We start from the raw sequence: 14,271 nt of genomic DNA, 5'->3' as shown, positions 1-14,271 counted from the left end.
CATAGAGGGGTTGGTGCTATGTCCGTCGAACTCCGCAAAATGGATTTTACGTCAAGTACAAAAATCCCATTTTCGCTTTCATTCATCAACGGACACATCGCTCCATAAATCATAACTACAGGGACGTCCAAAAGCAGTGCCAAAAGGAAGATGAGGGGTGGGGAAAATAACACAAGGCTAAACATAGGCGCCCTTAACCAGGAAACGGGAGCCTTAACTGGGAGACAGGAGGCCTGTCTGAAAAATAAAAGTTTAAGGATAAACACCCCTCAAGAGATAATAGCCCCTCTTAAACAGCAGCCTGCAAAACTTTGCAGCCAAAAGAAGCATCCACAGATGTCAAAGTATCTACCTTACAGAATCTTGTGAAGGTATGTACCAACGACCAAGTGGCCACCTTGCAAACTAGCGATATTGATGCCTGATGACGGAATGCCCAAGAAGCACTCAGCGCCCGAGTAGAATGCACCATGACTGGGAAAGGTGGAACCTGACATTTAGTGGATTAGGCTTGAGTCACCACTGCCTGATCCATAGGTAATCAATTCCCTGGACAGGGTTAGGGAGGACCTTAGGTAGTTCGGACATCATCTGAACCTTTGCAGGAATTAAATCCGCACAAAGACTCGGGACCTAAAAAACCTGAAAAAGGTTTGTCCCCCTTTCTGGGTACCCTCAAAAGAATAATTTTGTGGATTTCCTTGACGCTCATGAAGGAGGTCCACGAGGCCGGAAACCAGCGAAGATGTCCCCCCGTCCCAATAATTGCTGGGGGGCAGACCTCCATGCTGAAGGGGTCGTCTGCGGGTCCGGAGAAGCTATCTCTAGGCTTACCAGACCAAGGATGCTTGGAACCTCCCGGGGAAGATTTGAAAGATCTTTTTCCCTTATTCTCCATCCCAGAAGCAAAAAATAATTTTCTATGTGCTGAGAAGGAGGGTCCTAGTTTGTGACAAGGCTCCTTCCCTTTCCTAGACTATGGCAGAAAGGTACTCTTTCCCCCGTGATACCCTTAATGTCATTCAGGGTAGCCCCAAACAGGCAATCACCTTGAAAGGGCAGATCAATGAGAGCTTTCTTAGAGGCTTGGTCTGCGGGCCAATTCTTAAGCCACAGCACGCGCCTAATCACCACCGCTGAAACAAAGTATGGACAGCACAGGAACTTTATCAAAAGTTGCATCACAAAAAAAACTGCAGCCCATGGACCAACTGGTACGCTAAATCATCATGAGCAGCAGGGACCTGCTCATCCCCCAGGCCCTGGCGCAAAAGCTTGGCCCATTCAGTTAAGGTCTGAGACATCAAAGCTGAGACAAAGGCTGAGGCAAAGACTGGCCACAATGTCAAACTAGTAAACATGCTGCGTGCCACAGCCTCCGATTTTCTGTCAGCCGGGTCCTTAAAGGACGGGGATTCCTCTACTGGGATCATGGTAGCTTTGTTCAACCTGGAAACAGGAGGGTCTACCACTGGTGGACTAACCCACTTTTTTAAAAAAGACTCATCAAAAGGGTAATGTACAACAAAACCTTTGGGGACCACAAAGGGTAATTTTGGTTGATCCCATTCCTTACAGGAAATCCTGTCAAAATAAGACACACAAGGAAACACCTTTGGAGTGTGAGGTGACTTATGCAAACCAAATGTGGTGGAAATTTTATTAGGATTAGTGTGGACATTTTTCAGGCCGTTTTATTTAGATTGTCTTTATGGCTCCTGTTGTCCGTTTGCTTTAGAGCGTGTACGAGCCAGCCAGCATTGAGGAAAGACTACTGGCAGTGAAAACCTTCCCTTCCACGTGTAGATGAGTACGCGCTACATAGACATCTCCGCCGGCAAACACTTCGTGCACAGATCTGTTTGCCGGTAGCGATATAGATTTTACAGTAAGTCAAAAATCCCATTTTCTCTTTCGTTTAGTGACGGACACAGCCCCTGATATTCTTAACCTTTGGGACGTCCCAAAGCAGTGTTTAACATGAGGGGTGGGAAACCGCAAAAAATTCCCAAGGCTAAACATTAGCCAACCAGGCAACAGGGGCTCATCCTAAACAACTGGAGCCCACCTGAAAAAAACAATACACCCTCAAAGAGGATTAGGTCCTCAAAAAGCAGCCTGCAAAACCTTGCGGCCAAAGGAAGCATCCGCAGATGCAAACACATCCACTTTATAAAACTTTGTAAAACTGTGCAATGATAACCAGGTGGCTGCCTTGCAATTCTGCGTTACTGACGCTTGATGACAGAAGGCCAAGGAGGCACTAAGCGCCCTAGAAAAGTGTGCCTTGACAGGGAAAGGAAGAACCTGACCCCTGATGGAATAGGCCTGAACCACCATCTGTCTGATCCATCTGGAAATGGTCGCAGATGAAGAGGTCCATCTGTGAGCACAAATAGAGAGTCTGACTTCCTGAAAGACTCGGTAGCTGCCAGGTACACCCTAATTGCCCGGACCACCTCCGAAGCATGCAAGGCAATTTTGTTCAGATGTTTAGGCCTGGGACACAGGGAAAACAACAATGTCTTCATTCAAATGCAAGTCAGAGACCACCTTAGGAAGGACTGATGGACAGGGGCGAAGCACCACCTTATCCTTGTGAAGCACCAGATATGGTGAACGACAGGATAATGCCGCCAGTTCCGACACCCTGCACGCGAGGTAATACCCACTAAAAAGGCCACCTTCTAGGACAGCACAAGCAGGGGAATCCATTGAATATTTTCAAAGGGAGGCTTCTGTAGAGCTGAAAGCACCAAATTAAGATCCCAAGGCGGCAAACAGAGCCCGCACTGGAGGAACCAAATGTCGGACACCCTGAAGAAAAGTATGCACCAGGGAGTGTGCGGACAAAGGTCTTTTGGAAAAGACCGCCAAGGCCGATACATGGCCCTTGATGGTACTCAGGGCCAATTTCTGTTCAACTCCCCTGTTGAAGGAAGGTTAACATCCAAGCCACAGAGAAGGCGCAAGGATGAACCCCAAAAGACTCACACCACCACAATGTATGTCCTCCACGTATGATGATAGATCTTCCTAGAAGTAGATTTCCTAGCTTTTTACAACATAGGAATCACAGACTCAGACAAACCTCTATCCTTTAGCACCTGGCATTAAACAGCCAAGCCGTCAAAGCCAGCAACTGTAAATCAGGATGGAAGATCGGTCTTTGGGACAGCACATCCTCCGAGAGGAAGCTTCCTTCCAAGGAACATCGGCAACCAGCCACACCAGATCAGCGTACCAACAAAACCGGCAAGGCCAGTCCGGAGCCACTAAGATGACCGGAATCCCTTCTGCCGCGATCCTGCATAGAAGTCTGGGCAGAAGCTTGAGAGGAGGGAAGGCATAAATCAGATTGATACGGACCCCACGGGGCCACCAGCGTGTCTGGCGTCCGCCAGTGGATCCTTTGACTGAGCCACAAACCGCTGTACCTTCCTATTGAGCCAAGGCACCAACAGATTCACCTCTGGGGTGCCCCCACCAGAGACACAGCTGATGAAACACCTCCGGATGAAGGAACCACTCCCCGTGGACCAACGCCTGCCAACTGAGGTAATCCGCCTGCCAATTTTCCACCCTGGAAATGTGTACACCGCATAGGGCTTGAACAAACTATTCTGCCCACCTTAGAATGCTGGCTACCTCAAGAGCCACCAGGGCACTTCTTGTTCCCTTTTGGTGATCGAAATAAGCCATGGCCTTGGCATTGTTTGATTGCATTCGCACTGGGCATCCCTGAAGACGATCCGTCTAATGATCCAGACACAGTCTGATCTGTCAGAGTTCCAGGACATTGATCACTAGTCTGGACTCCTCCAGCTTCCAGATAGATCCCCTCAGCAGAATGCTTGCCGAGGATGCCTCCCCAGCCGGACAGACTGGCATCCGTGGTGACCACTGTCCAATACAAGGGGAGGAAGGATTTGCCCAGCAGAAGCGCCGGAGAGCGAAGCCACTATATCAGGGACTCCTTTGTTCCCTGACTCAGCTGGTTATGATTGTCCAGAGACTGTGGAGTCTTGTCCCACTTGGTAAGACTATCCCTTTGCAGGGACCTCATATGGAACTGTGCAAATGGAACTGCCTCGAAGGTGGATACCATCAGGCTCAGCACCCTAATGCAAGTCCGGAGAGATGACCATTTGTTGGACAGCAGGAGGCGAATTTTAGTTTGCAATTTCTGCAATTTGCCAGACCAAGTCAGTTTGGACTCGCCAGAGGAGGCCCTGAAAGGCTTCGAGCCCTTGTCAGTCGACCCTGAGGGATGAAAAAAAACTTATGAGCTGAGATGGAATGTCCACGTCTACGACGAGGTTCCCTTAGTAGCCTGCAGAATAAAGGTGCTCTCCCCCCCTGTGAGACCTTTAATGATGTCATCTAGGGTATCTCCAAACAGGCGATCTCTCTGGAAGGGAAGATTGATCAAGGCATTTTTAAAAGTCTGGTTCGCAGACCAGCATTTTAACCAAAAGAAACGCGGAAGGACCACCACCAAAACAGAGAGGCGAGCCATCAGAAGAGCCGCATCCAAAGAGGCATCACAGATAAACTGCAGCCTCTGGACCAGCTGGTCCACCAGCTCAAAGTCAGGGGGTTCTCCCTCCAGGTCACGGTGTAGCAGCTTATCCCACTCGGTCAGAGTTTGCGACACCAGGGCAATGGAAAATTGCCGAACCAGCTAAGGTGTACATAGTGCGGGCTCTTCAACCGGAGGGTCCACCATGGTGGGAAAGTCTACTTCTAAAGAAGGAAGGGACTCCTCATAGGGGTATTGCCTAGTAAACCGCTTAGGAACACCACAGGGATGCTTTGGTCATCCCCACTCTTTAGCGACAATTCTGTCAAAATAGGCAGGGAAAGGAAACCCCTTTGCCACTCTGGATGGCTTGTGAGTGCCAAAGGGTACCAGGGCCTCTGTCGTAGCTTCAACTGCGTCCTCCATCTTCAGGGTCTCACGCACAGATATAATCAGTGCATACACCAGCGCCCTCTCATGCGCTGTCACAGATGTGGAGGAATCATCCAATTCCAAGGCGCGAGGTTGCAGACCCAGAATGGTGACCCACATACACGGCGGCCGAATCAGATTCAGGATCTAAAGAGACAGATGAGAATGAGGAAGGCAGGGGCGCTTTTTGCTAGTCCATGAGCTGCCTCCACCCAGGACACAAGGGACGCCAGGACCGCCATCAGTGCATGGATGGATGGTTGGTTGGGTCCCGGAGGGCCCGTAGCGTCAGAGGGGGGACCAGGGGGGGGGAGATGTGCTCCAAAGACTCCATGAGTCACTAGGGTGACCCTACAAAAAAAGTGCAACACACTGCTAAGAGCAACCCCACCGTGCTGGAAGCACCACCCGGTCGCCAAGCACAAGGCACAGAGCGATCCTCAGCAGAGAGCGAGAGGACCCCACCAGACTCACTACCCGCCGACACAGGCACCTACAACCACCAAGAGAATCTGCACTACACGTGCAGCATTCAGGAAGCTAAATGATCCAGGAGTCAACAACAGGGGATAAGGAGGGGCTCCCACCGCCGAAATCGCTGCCCACAGGGCTCCTCTGTCACGACCGCTGCTATTTGCAATGGCAAACCACAAGAAAATGGCCGCTGGACTACAAAAACATTGCTGCCATGTATAGGAATACACAGGCTACAACAAAATAGCGGCTCCGCGAGGCATACAGGGACCCAGAATTGGGAGACTAGGCCTCAAGGATAGATCCAGGCATGAAACGGGCCCTAGCAGGAGCCCCCACTAGGTACAAACCACCCCCCCCCTCCCCACACAGCTGATTGTCCAGTTGCCGGTGGCGCATACCCCCATCACCAGGTAGCACCCTGCCCCCTTCCCAGGCCAGTGACCAGAACACCTAAACAACCCCTGTGTATGTGGGGGGGGGGGGGGGCAGGCTGAGGGACTCAGCAAAAACAGGGGGGGTGCCTGCGGGAATGAGGGGGAACCTGGAGATCTGACTGGAGCCGACATCCACCCCAAAACCCTCCAGGGGCAGAGGGAGGACGGCAACTCACCATACCTGGAACCAGGTGAGCAATGCTCCAGACACATCCTCCTCGCCATCGAAATGGGGGCCGACGGCCAGGAGAAACGCTGTGACTCAGGCCGAGGCCAGGTCGTAAGAGACCTCGCCAGATGTTTACCTCGCAAAGTCAGAACCCGTCCAGTGGGGCTTTGTCGTGGAGCTGGGGAATGCGTGCGCTCGCTGGCCAGACTGGGGTGACCATTGGATCTAGATTTTCCAGCCCGTCACCCAGTCCGGCAGTTGATAGTAGATGTCAGAAGAAAAATCCAGGAGAAAAAAAATGTTTTACCTAAAAAATTTTGCAAGGACCAAAGATCCCAGCAAGGAACTAGGTCCTTACTCCTGACTAGGCAGAGAAAAACTGAGTGACTATAGCAGGGAGAGGGAGTATATTGGCCACATCAGCAAGTTTGTTGCCGAAAAAAAAAAAAAAAGGTGAATATTGGCCCCACCGATAATTGGTCCCTAATCCAAAGATGCATCATAGGCAGAGATTGTTACAGCAGTCAAGACACAAGAATCCATAGCTTTTAATGTAAAAACGATAAACAGACACAAGGGCGCACCGTGTCTCGGAACCGAGTAATTGTTGCTCTCCTTCTTATTGTCATTACAAAGTATGTTGTTTGACGTCGGATGGCCGCGGCAGCAATTGGCCCGCGGAGATGAGGCTTGGAACGCTCCGCTCACTTCCGGGAGTGGCGGTATGCGTTCCACAGCACTGCACGCATACACCGAGTCAATATGAAGTTTATCTGCATCACTAGAGTGCGGCATGCATACAGTATCCACCGGTTCCATGGCAACATTTGGATTGAGTAGGAAAACTGCAGAAGGCTATCCATGGTGAACGAACAGCTGGAGATGCCTGGTGAGACCTTTAACTGTGCTAACAATATGTATAGCCTCCTATATGTATAGGGTCCATGACTCCCTAATATACCATAATTTTTATCAATATCTATAGGGTCCAGGGCTCTTCTCTGCGGACCAATGCTGTGATGGTTTATAGGTGGGTGTGACAGGAATCATTACTAACAATAGGATCACTTCTATCACTGGTAGTACTGCTCGGCAGTGAAGTATGTACACTGCTGACCAGGCCTATATGTTTTTGAGTTGACTAGTCCTATATACACATATACAGTGGGTACGGAAAGTATTCAGACCCCCTTACATTTTTCACTCTTTGTTATATTGCAGCCATTTGCTAAAATCATTTAAGTTCATTCTTTTTCCTCATGAATGTACACATAGCACCCCATACTGACAGAAAAACACAGAATTGTTGACATTGTTGCAGATTTATTAAAAAAGAAAAACTGAAATATCACATGGTCCTAAGTTTTCAGACCCTTTGCTCAGTATTTAGTAGAAGCCCCCTTTTGATCTAATACAGCCAGGAGTCTTTTTAGGAAAGATGCAACAAGCCTTTCACACCTGGATTTGGGGATCCTCTGCCATTCCTCCTTGCAGATCCTCTCCAGTTCTGTCAGGTTGGATGGTAAACGTTGGTGGACAGCCATTTTTAGGTCTTTTCAGAGATGCTCAATTGGGTTTAAGTCAGGGCTCTGGCTGGGCCATTCAAGAACAGTCACGGAGTTGTTGTGAAGCCACTCCTTCGTTATTTTAGCTGTGTGCTTAGGTTTATTGTCTTGTTGGAAGGTAAACCTTCGGCCCAGTCTGAGGTCCAGAGCACTCTGGAGAAGGTTTTTGTCCAGGATATCCCTGTACTTGGCCGCATTCATCTTTCCCTCGATTGCAACCAGTGGTCCTGTCCCTGCAGCTGAAAAACACCCCCACAGCATGATGCTGCCACCACCATGCTTCACTGTTGGGACTGTATTGGACAGGTGATGAGCAGTGCCTGGTTTTCTCCACACATACCACTTAGAATTAAGGCCAAAAAGTTCTATTTTGGTCTCATCGGACCAGAGAATCTTATTTCTCACCATCTTGGAGTCCTTCAGGTGTTTTTTAGCAAACTCCATGCAGGCTTTCATGTGTCTTACACTGAGGAGAGGCTTCCGTCGGGCCACTCTGCCATAAAGCCCCGACTGGTGGAGGGCTGCAGTGATGGTTGACTTTCTACAACTTTCTCCCATCTCCTGACTGCATCTCTGGAGCTCAGCCACAGTGATCTTTGGGTTCTTCTTTACCTCTCTCACCAAGGCTCTTCTCCCCCGATAGCTCAGTTTGGCCGGACGGCCAGCTCTAGGAAGGGTTCTGGTCGTCCCAAACGTCTTCCATTTGAGGATTATGGAGGCCACTGTGCTCTTAGGAACCTTAAGTGCAGCAGAAATCTTTTTGTAACCTTGGCCAGATCTGTGCCTTGCCACAATTCTGTCTCTGAGCTCTTCAGGCAGTTCCTTTGACCTCATGATTCTCATTTAATTTGACATGCATTGTGATCTGGAAGGTCTTATATAGACAGGTGTGTGGCTTTCCTAATCAAGTCCAATCAGTATAATCAAACACAGCTGGACTCAAATGAAGGTGTAGAACCATCTCAAGGATGATCAGAAGAAATGGAAAGCACCTGAGTTAAATATATGAGTGTCACAGCAAAGGGTCTGAATACTTAGGACCATGTGATATTTCAGTTTTTCTTTTTTAATAAATCTGCAACAATGTCAACAATTCTGTGTTTTTCTGTCAGTATGGGGTGCTATGTGAACATTCATGAGGAAGAAGAATGAACTTAAATGATTTTAGCAAATGGCTGCAATATAACAAAGAGTGAAAAATTTAAGGGGGTCTGAATACTTTCCGTACCCACTGTATATATATATATACATATATATATATATGTATATATATATATATATATATACACACACATATATATATATATATATATACACACACATACATTATATATATATATATATATATATATATATATATATATATATATATATACATACACACATCTTTTGCTGTGTGGTACCTCCCTCTGTGATTCAGCTTTTACTATTAGTACTATTTTTAATTTTAATTTTTGAGTTTTGCCAGTAATACTATCACTACCTCTTTCTATTTGCCTTTGTAAATTCATTATCACCTACCAACTCTTCCTCATTTGGGGGTGTTATCTTATTACAATAGATGGGTGTTTATGGGGGGGACCTCATGCACACACCCTGGAAAGGGAGGGTCCCTATCCAATTGCATCCGATTCCTAGAGTCATTGTCTAGTATATTAAGCATAGGTTTAGACATGCTTTTCAGGCTCTGAAGAAGAGGCAAAGCCTTGAAACGCATAAGCCTATACAGCTTCGGGGGACGACTCTTTCCCTATCTTGATGCTGAGGACTATTTATCTTGTCTGATATGCTTTTATCAAGAACTTGTTTGTATTTTTATTTAAAACCTTTTTAAAGGATAATGCACTAGGCCGGTGTGCCCTGGTGTCGGTTTACCGTTTTTAGTTGTCCCAGACTACCCTGGTCTTGTAAGGAGCCGCAAGGCCGAAGCCTTGCTGAATTGTCGTGTCAATAGTTCTCAAGATCTACTAATTTGTAGCCGAGGTGGATAGAGGATTGCACCACTCAGAGCGCAGGGGACAGGTGCATTGCACCAACGCTTTACTTGATAGCTTTTAGTGTGCAGAGACTTCCTTGCGGTCACATCACTTACAAATGTAAGGCAACAAGAAATAAATACCAAGATAAGAATTAAACAAATACTATAATGTGTCCGTTAAAAAGAAATAAAAAAAATACAAAAAGTTTAGATTGCAACACTTTCAATGTACTTGTCATGATTGGCCTTATGCAGGAATCAAATTTTTCAGTCTTGGGAGCATGGCCTGCAATGGGCGGAGTGAAGCAGCTCAAACTGAGCTACTTTTGACAAGCATGTAGTATTAAGACTGGTAGATCTGTTCCATGTCCCTAGATGATAAAGGCACTCAGCGACTAGAGATCGCTTTCAGACTTAAATCAGAGACTGGTCATGTTCAGAGACTGGCCAAGTGAGGTATCCAGTTTTTGCATTACAGTTACAAATTCTCAATATTTGTTATTTTCTCTCATTACAGCATGTGGAGGAGGGATATGGTTGGCTTCATGTTTTCCTCTTTAAATGTTCAAGTGATCGTGTTGATTGTGGCCATATACATTTTTAGTGGCAGGTCCTGCCCAGCTCTTTTATAATATCTGGGGTGTGCGGACAGTAGAGCGGAACCTCAACAGGATTTACAAGACATAGTGAACTGAGCCTTTGAGCCTATTTTGTCTAGATATAGTTCCGCACTTAGATGCTCTGGTCACTCTGAGATATGCAGCAGATACTGTACCTCTCCTATCTTCATTTTTCCTTTCACATCAGCCAGCTCATCCCTGAGCTCGTCCCGTTCATTTCTAATGCAGTCAAAGTACTCTTTCTGCCTCTCTAAAGCCTGCAAGCAGGCAAATTAACAGCAGAGTAGAGGAGACAGGCAAAGCCGCAAAAGGGAAAGAGAAAGAGAGGGAAAATGAAACACACAGACAAAACAGAGAATAAGGCAAACACACGAGACTAGCCACAAGTAAACTTTTTACGAAACCAGCACCAGTGATCATGCATTATAATAACCTAGTGGTCACAACCTTTTGACTGCTGCCTTGGGGATACAGAAAAAACTCTAACCCCAGGGGAAAAAATGGATTTGGACTTACTGTAAAATCCTTTTCTCTGAAGTTCATTGACAGACGCAGCTCCATATTCTTCTTGACCATTGGGTTATGCTGCCCCCTACAGGAATAGGACACTAGGCAGGAAAAATCTTTACCAAGCCTATGGGGCAGTCCATGCAGGTATACACCCACTCTGCTATAGGATTCAGTTTTATTGCAAGAAGTGTTTAGAAGAAAAAAACCCCATTCCACTCATAATTAGAGGGGCGGGTGCTGCGTCTGTCAATGAACTTCAGAGAAAAGCATTTTATGATAAGTCAAAAATCCAGTTCTCTATCGTTCATTGACAGAAAGACACAGCTCCATATTCTTCTTGACCATTGGGACGTCCCAAAGCAGTATTTGCATGAGGGGTGGGAAAACAACGCAGAAAAGAAAATAATTCCCAAAAAGGCTAAACTTAGCCAACCAGTGAACATGGAGCTCAGCCAGGAACAACTGGAGCTCATCTAGAAAAAACATACACCCTCAAAGAGAAAGGTTTTCTCTTTTACACAGAAGCCTGCAAAAACCTTGCGGCCAAAAGAAGCATCCGAAGATGCCAACACATCTACTCTGTAGAATTTTGTGAATGTGTGCACAGATGACCAAGTTGCCACCTTGCAAACTTGCATTACTGGCGCCTGATGGCAAAAAGCCTAAGAGGCACTCAGCATCCTAGTAGAATGCGCCTTCACAGGGAAAGGTGGAACCTGACCCTTCAGTGAATAAGCCTGTATCACTGTCTGCCTGATTCATCTGAATATGGTCGCAGCAGACGCCGCCAATCCCTTTCGAGGTCCTTCCGTGAGGACAAAGTTTGATTTCCTGAAAGATTCAGTAGCCGCCAGGTAAACCCCAATTGCCCGAATCACATCCAAAGAATGCAAGGCACTTGGGATGCTTAGAAAGGGGTGAAGGCAGCACAATGTCTCCATTCAAATTGTAATCAGAAACCACCTTAGGAACAAACGACTGATTAGGTCAAATTACCACCTTATCTCTGTGGACCACCAGATAAGGTGAACGGCAGGATAGCGCCGCCAATTCAGATACTCTGCGAGCAAAGGTAATAGCCACCAAAAAAGCTACCTTCTGTGACAGTGTAAGCAAAGGAATTTCACTTATGTTCTCAAAAGGAGGTTTTTGAAGAACAGATAGTACCAAGTTAAGATCCCAAGGAGGTAACGGGATCGTCTTGGAGGAGCCATCTGGCCAACGCCTTGAATAAGACATGTGTAGCTAAAGGACTTTGGAAAAACAAAGCCAAAGCCGACACTTAGCCTTTTATCATGCCCAAGGCCAACCGCTGTTCAACCCCTTTTTAAAGAAAGGTCAAAATCCTAGCCACCGAAAAAAGGCAAGGATGCACCTTCAGTGATTCTCACCATGAGATGTACGATTTCCACGTTCGATGCCAGATCTTCCTGGAGGTAGATTTCTAGCCTTCAACAGTGTAAGAATCACTGAGTCAGAAAGACCCCTGTCTTTCAATACATGGCTTTCAACAGCCACGCCGTTAAAGCCAGCGACTGTAAAGCAGGATGGAAGATCGGCCCTTAAGACAGCAGATCTTCTTTCAGAGGAAGTCTCCAAGGAGCATCGGCGACCAACCTTACCAGATCTGCGTACCAAAACCGGCTAAACCAGTCTGGGGACAACAGAATGACCGGAATCCCTTCCACCTCTATTGTGGGCAAAAGCTTTGGGATGAGTTTCAGTGGAGAGAACGCATAGATCATTCGATATGGACACCAAGGAGCCACCAGTGTGTCTGTGGCAACAGCCAGAGGATCCCGAGACCTGGCGACAAACCTCTGAACCTTCCTGTTGAGTCGAGAGGCTAACAGATCTACATTGGGTGTCCCCCACCAGACAGAAGATGAAACACATCCCGGTGCAGGGACCATTCCCCCTGATCCAACACCTGACAACTCCGGTAATCCGCCTGCAAGTTCTCCACTACTGGGATATGCACGGTGGAAAGGGCTGGAACAAAAAATTTTAACAAAATAAAAAGACAAGCTAAGACCAAAGTTCCAGCCGGGAACTAGGTCCTACTCCTCAACTAGGGAGAAACAAATTGAATCTTATAGCGGAATGAGTGGGTGTATGCCTGCAGGGACTGCCCCATAAGCATGGTAAACATTTTCCTGCCTAGTGTCCTACTCCTGTAGGGCACAGCATAATCCAATGGTCAAGAAGAATATGGAGCTGCGTCTGTCAATGAACGATAGAGAAAAGGCAACTAATTATGCCATCATAAATTAATTGAAATCTTGACCTAGGCATTTAGGTACATGAATTTGCCATCAGCTTAATTTCTCCTAAATGAAGACAAATATAATTAATCATTGACAAGTCAGTCATGCATCTATCATCTGTGACTAAAGCTACCTTATTGAAAATCACAATATTACTGCCTAAAGTAAACTTCTTCACCACACTTGTTGATTAATTGCTCAAAAACCAACATGCATTAACATTTTAGGTTGTCAGGAGCAGACCAGAATCCAAAATGTGTGTGTTTAATGACTTCAGCCTCAAGTAAATATAGCCTGCTATACTAGTTCACTTAGATAAGGATTTATAGTTTATTTTACCTAAAAATTTAGATATCATGCTACAATTTTTATATTCCAAAGAATTGAGGGATAATGATAGGTCAAAATCACTTTTTATAAAATAACACTTTTCATGTAACCATTAAAATACTATTACCTTTAAATGTATGCCCAGGCAAAAAATAAAAATCAAGTTTTGCCTCTAATGTACTGCAAATGCAAATTGGATTTTTGTACTGATCGTACATCCTCCTGTGGGCTGCAGCATAACCCAATTGTCTCAGAGTTTTGTACCTCTCGATGAACAAGAAAGAAAATTGAAATCCTTTTCTTTGAGTTGAGGGACACAGAATTCAAAGAGAATTGTTTTATACTATTGACTACAGAAGGATACTGGCAGCAGTACAACTTGTTTGTGAATCTTGTGTCCCTCAGTGAATGTGGAAGAAATACCAGTTGATTCCAACAATAAGCTCCTCCTACTGTAATAAGCTGACAATACTGCCCCTGCTGGTTTAAAATCCAAAGCTGTGTTGTCAGCTCTGCCTGAGTTATCTCCTCCACATCAGAGAGATGGTAAAGGAAATGTGAAGGTAAACGCAAAATATTTTCAGCTAATATTCAAAATAATAGAACAAAATGTATATGCAAAGTGTATACACACTATAATTCTTAAAGACCCACATTACTCATCTCAAACTACAAAAAAAAATCTCTCTTTAAAATGCAGTAGGTGAGCAAGTAGCCATAAGAAAGAAGTCAGTGGAGTGTTATTTTTCCAACATCAATGCAGTAAACTACCAATCATTTAGTGACCCCTTCCGCCTAAAGATTCTACACGGCGGTTGGCATTGCATGCATTTGCAATGTCTGAACTATTATTTTATAGAAAGGTCTTTGTTAATGCAAGTTCACAAAAGGCGAACTTGTCTACTTGTAACTATTGAGGAGGAATATAAAGTTATTGCTAGCACTGGCTGTCCTGGGTAAACAACTG

General features: G+C 46.0%; 1 protein-coding gene across 11 annotated transcripts in view; it reads right to left on the bottom strand.

The window, feature by feature from the left end:
- LRRFIP2 (LRR binding FLII interacting protein 2) overlaps nt 1-14,271 on the bottom strand; it is a 156,470-nt gene that overhangs the window by 29,728 nt on the left and 112,471 nt on the right. For 8 of the 11 annotated variants that reach the window (XM_082257333.1, XM_082257337.1, XM_082257336.1 and 5 more), the window contains one exon: nt 10,353-10,454. The exons of the other annotated variants lie outside the window; for them this stretch is intronic. In XM_082257333.1, coding sequence (XP_082113459.1) covers nt 10,353-10,454 — 102 coding nt within the window. The remainder of the gene's footprint in view (nt 1-10,352; nt 10,455-14,271) is intronic. 11 annotated transcript variants of the gene reach the window in all.

The sequence above is a fragment of the Pelophylax lessonae genome (genome assembly GCF_965119305.1).
Source record: "Pelophylax lessonae genome assembly, chromosome: 5".
In the NCBI taxonomy this organism is placed as follows: Eukaryota; Metazoa; Chordata; class Amphibia; order Anura; family Ranidae; genus Pelophylax; species Pelophylax lessonae.
Note: the sequence above shows the minus strand (reverse complement) of the source record. Positions and strands in the feature narration are given on the sequence as shown.